Source organism: Lipotes vexillifer, unplaced genomic scaffold (assembly GCF_000442215.2).
Source record: "Lipotes vexillifer unplaced genomic scaffold, Lipotes_vexillifer_v1.1 scaffold1347, whole genome shotgun sequence".
In the NCBI taxonomy this organism is placed as follows: domain Eukaryota; kingdom Metazoa; phylum Chordata; class Mammalia; order Artiodactyla; family Lipotidae; genus Lipotes; species Lipotes vexillifer.
In genome coordinates this window covers 440,525-444,221 of record NW_006796201.1, presented here as the reverse complement: position 1 = coordinate 444,221, position 3,697 = coordinate 440,525, and the positions used below count along the sequence as shown (strand labels likewise).

Sequence of the window (3,697 nt, the reverse complement as noted above, 5' to 3'; positions counted from 1 at the left end):
GAGTAATCTCCATAATAACCACAACACCAATAAACAGCGCCCAGCCAGTAACAATCACCAACCAAGTACCATAACTATATAATGCCGAAATCCCTATAGCTTCCTCACTAAAAAAACTAGAATCACCAGTATCATAAATAACTCAGTCTCCCAACCCACTGAACTCAAACACTTCTACCTCCTCGTCCTTTAAAATATAAAATTCTGGGCTTCCCTGGTGGCGCAGCGGTTGAGAGTCTGCCTGCCGATGCAGGGGACACGGGTTCGTGCCCCGGTCCGGGAAGATCCCACATGCCGCGGAGCGGCTGGGCCCGTGAGCCACGGCCGCTGAGCCTGCGCGTCCAGAGCCTGCGCTCCGCAACTGGAGAGGCCACAACAGTGAGAGGCCCGCGTGCCGCAAAAAAAAAAAAAAGTATGAACTTTTAAAAATTGCTAAGTATTATCAAATTTCCTTCTTAAAAGGGCTACACCTATTTACACTCGCACCAAAAGTGGGCAAGAGTGACTATTTACCCACGTGTTCACAGTCCTAGACTTTACCAAACTTTCAAACCTTTGCCAGTTTGAGGGGTAAAATTGAATTTCATTTTAATTTAAGAAGGGGTTTGAGCATCTATTTGTATGTCTTTTTCCATGAACGGCTTTATTGCACCCTTTATGCGGGCAGTGGGGCTGGATCTTGACAATCTGTACCTTTACGTTTCTGACTGGCCCACCAGGAACTGTGGGTGAAGTGGGCAGGGAGACATTTACTTTTCATTTTTTCACACCCTTCTCCAGTGTTTGATTTTTTTAAAAAAAATTATGCACAATATTAACTTTCACATTAAATGAAACTAGACAAAAATAAAAAACATGGTAAAGATAATGGCAGACCAAAGTTAGGGTAAACGTAGGTAAAAAAATAACATTTTCAAGTGCATCTTATAATCATTAGCCCTATATATGTGACAATGTTTTGAGTAGCTTGTAAAGGAACTTCAGTTTTCTGTTAGACTGTAAAGATATTCATAACACGTTGTTTAATGGGAAAAATCACATGATGGATGAGCATGTGTATAATAACATGCATGTTTGCTTTTTAAACAAAGGAGGAAGATAGAAAGAAGAGGGAAGGAAGGAGAAAGAGAAAAAGAGAAAAAGAGGGACGAAGAGCAGAGAGGTGGAGGAAACTGTCAGCTCCAGGGAAGGCACCAGCCTCTTTGTACTCCCAGCCCTCTGTATGCCTGAGGGGTCACACATGGGTGCTGGGTGCGGGGGGCAGCTCGGTGGGTGTGAACAGAGCCTCCCTCCTGGCCTGCCATGAAATTTCACAAGGGCCGTTGGGCTTGTGAAGCTCTTGGCAAGTACCTGGTGCAGACAAGATTATGAAACTTCGTTTTTGCAATTATTTTTGGAAGGCGTTAGAAGCATTTAGCCCAGACGGGGAGAGCCTGAGCCAGGCCTGTGTGCGAGAGGCCCTGCAGACCCACCCTACTCTCCTCTAGCCCGCTCTGCCCCAGAGGTTGGCCCCCAAGGACCACCTCGATCTGGGTTCGTATGGGGGGGGGGGGCTGAGGAGGTCAGAGGTCAGGGCAGTACTCACCCCTCCCTAAGGCTCCCCACCAGTGGCCTGCTTCCCTCTGCCAACAGCCACAGCTTCTTGTCCCTTGTGCCAGCCCTGACATGTCCTTGGTAAAGTATCCCTTTATTAAAGAGCGTGTCTGCTTCCCTCTGGGCCCCCACCATGCCCTGGACTCCTTTGAAGCACCCCATCACTCTGCTAGACTGTGAGTCCCTTGAGGGCAGGGACCACATGGTATATAAGCACAGGGCCTGACACTGAGTAGAGGGCTCCACCAGCGCTTCTGGAATGAATGAATGAAAGAGCAAATGAACACATGGCAACTGCCTCAAAAAGTCCACGAAAGAAGGAGCCTCGGGCTTCCCTAGTGGCCCAGTGGTTGAGAATCCGCCTGCCAATGCAGGGGACACGGGTTCGAGCCCTGGCCTGGGAAGATCCCACGTGCTGCAGAGCAGCTGAGCCCGTGCACCACAACTACTGAGCCTGCGCTCTAGAGCCTGCGAGCCACAACTACTGAGCCCATGTGTCACAACTACTGAAACCTGCACGCCCAGAGCCCGTGCTCCGCAACAAGAGAAGCCACTGCAAAGAAGAGCAGCACCCGCTCGCCACAACTAGAGAAAAGCCCACGCTCGGCAACAAAGACCCAACGCAGCCAAAAATTAATTAATCAATTAATTAAAAATTTAAAAAACAAAGAGCCTTCCCTCTAGACATAAACCTCTCAGGGCTCCTCACACTGTTTAAACAGTTGAACCAGAGCACCCGTCACCATAGGGTAAACTCCATCACCCGGGGGAGCCTTCAAGGCCCGACCAGAAAATTACATCGTTTGTGAGGGGCCCAGGGTCCTTATGAGATCGAGCAAGAGCCACTAGCGGTTATGAAGTTAATTAATCCATCCGGTGTTGCCGCCATCCCGCCGGGACGGCCCGGCCATTTTTCACACTTTTTGGAGCCACAGACTGAACTTTGCGTTTCCCTGAATCTCCCAACATCTGAAGAGACGAGGGTTTTTTTAAGCCCCCAAAAGAGGTCGGTCCGTACGCGCAAAGCCGTGTGACCGCATGCTGGACACACACAGGGGTGGGGGACAGGCACGCAGGCCACTCACTGAACCAAGAGCGAAACTGCAGGAGCAGGCAAGGCTCGGAGATGGGTGCACGGGAAGGGCGCAGCTTCCTCTGCCCGAGGGTATCCCTGCAGCCGGCACAGAGCGCCAGGGAGAGCTGGCCAGGTGGGCCAGGGGTGGGGCCGGCTTTCTTGGGAGCGGAACGGCAAGGGAGCTGCCTCTGGAGAACCACCTCCTGCCTGGCTGTGGGCAAGGCCGAGAGTGAAGGGGCAGGGAGAGCCTTGTTCTTGGCTTGGGTGACTGAGGACCAGGGGACCGCTGAGGAGACACGGAGGGGAGCCGGCGTGACGGGGAAGGGGGGTGGGCGGGGTGGGGGGAGGGCCGTGCAGGCCCGGCCTGGCCTCAGCCTCGAGGGTCCCAGCCGCCTTCCCCTGGAGCTCAGAGGCCAGCTGGAGAAGAATTTGTCCTGGGCCCACCCGTGTCCCAGAGCCAGGCCTGTCGGGGAGCCGCAGCCTGAGGGACGAAGTGTGGGCGCACCCCCGATGCTCTCCCATCTCCAGGGCGCTGTGGGGAAGCAAAGGGGACCTGAGACCAGTGCTGACCAAAGTTTATCGGGAGAGCAGGACTGACCCCGACGACAGAGGAGGTGCTGCAGCCGTCAGCTGGGCTCCTCGGAGGACCTGCTCCAGACACGCCCTACCTGTCCCGGACCCTGGGTCTCCCAGGCTTGGCCGGAGGGCGTAAGGGGCTGGCTGCTCACCTGAGGCCAGGTGCAGGAGGAGCAGGACTCCCAGGGCCCCGCGGGTCACCATCCCTGGCCAGCCTGGTCCACGCCGGCCGGAGCCCCGCAGCTGCACGTCCCGCCGCTCCCAGGCTCTGCGGAGCCGGCCCCCCGCCCGCGCCGCGGCCGCAGCGTTGCCGCTTCCTGTGGCCCCGCCCACGCCCTTCCTGCTCCATAGCACCGTCGGTTGGGTTGTGAAAGGTGAGTGTGGGCAAACGGGCAGTGTTCCTAGTCTCACCCCGCCCCATGACCACCTGCAGAGTGGGCCCGACTCGGCAGG

The 3,697-nt window shown here is 55.1% G+C and overlaps 1 protein-coding gene across 1 annotated transcript in view; it reads right to left on the bottom strand.

Annotated features, from left to right (window-relative positions):
• The window catches only part of ADGRG3 (adhesion G protein-coupled receptor G3), a 27,578-nt gene that overhangs the window by 20,948 nt on the left and 2,933 nt on the right, over nucleotides 1–3,697 (bottom strand). Inside the window, exons 3-4 of the mRNA XM_007468327.1 lie at nucleotides 3,397–3,584; nucleotides 2,679–2,879 (exon numbers count right to left, since the gene is read on the bottom strand). Coding sequence (XP_007468389.1) covers nucleotides 2,679–2,879; nucleotides 3,397–3,584 — 389 coding nt within the window. The remainder of the gene's footprint in view (nucleotides 1–2,678; nucleotides 2,880–3,396; nucleotides 3,585–3,697) is intronic.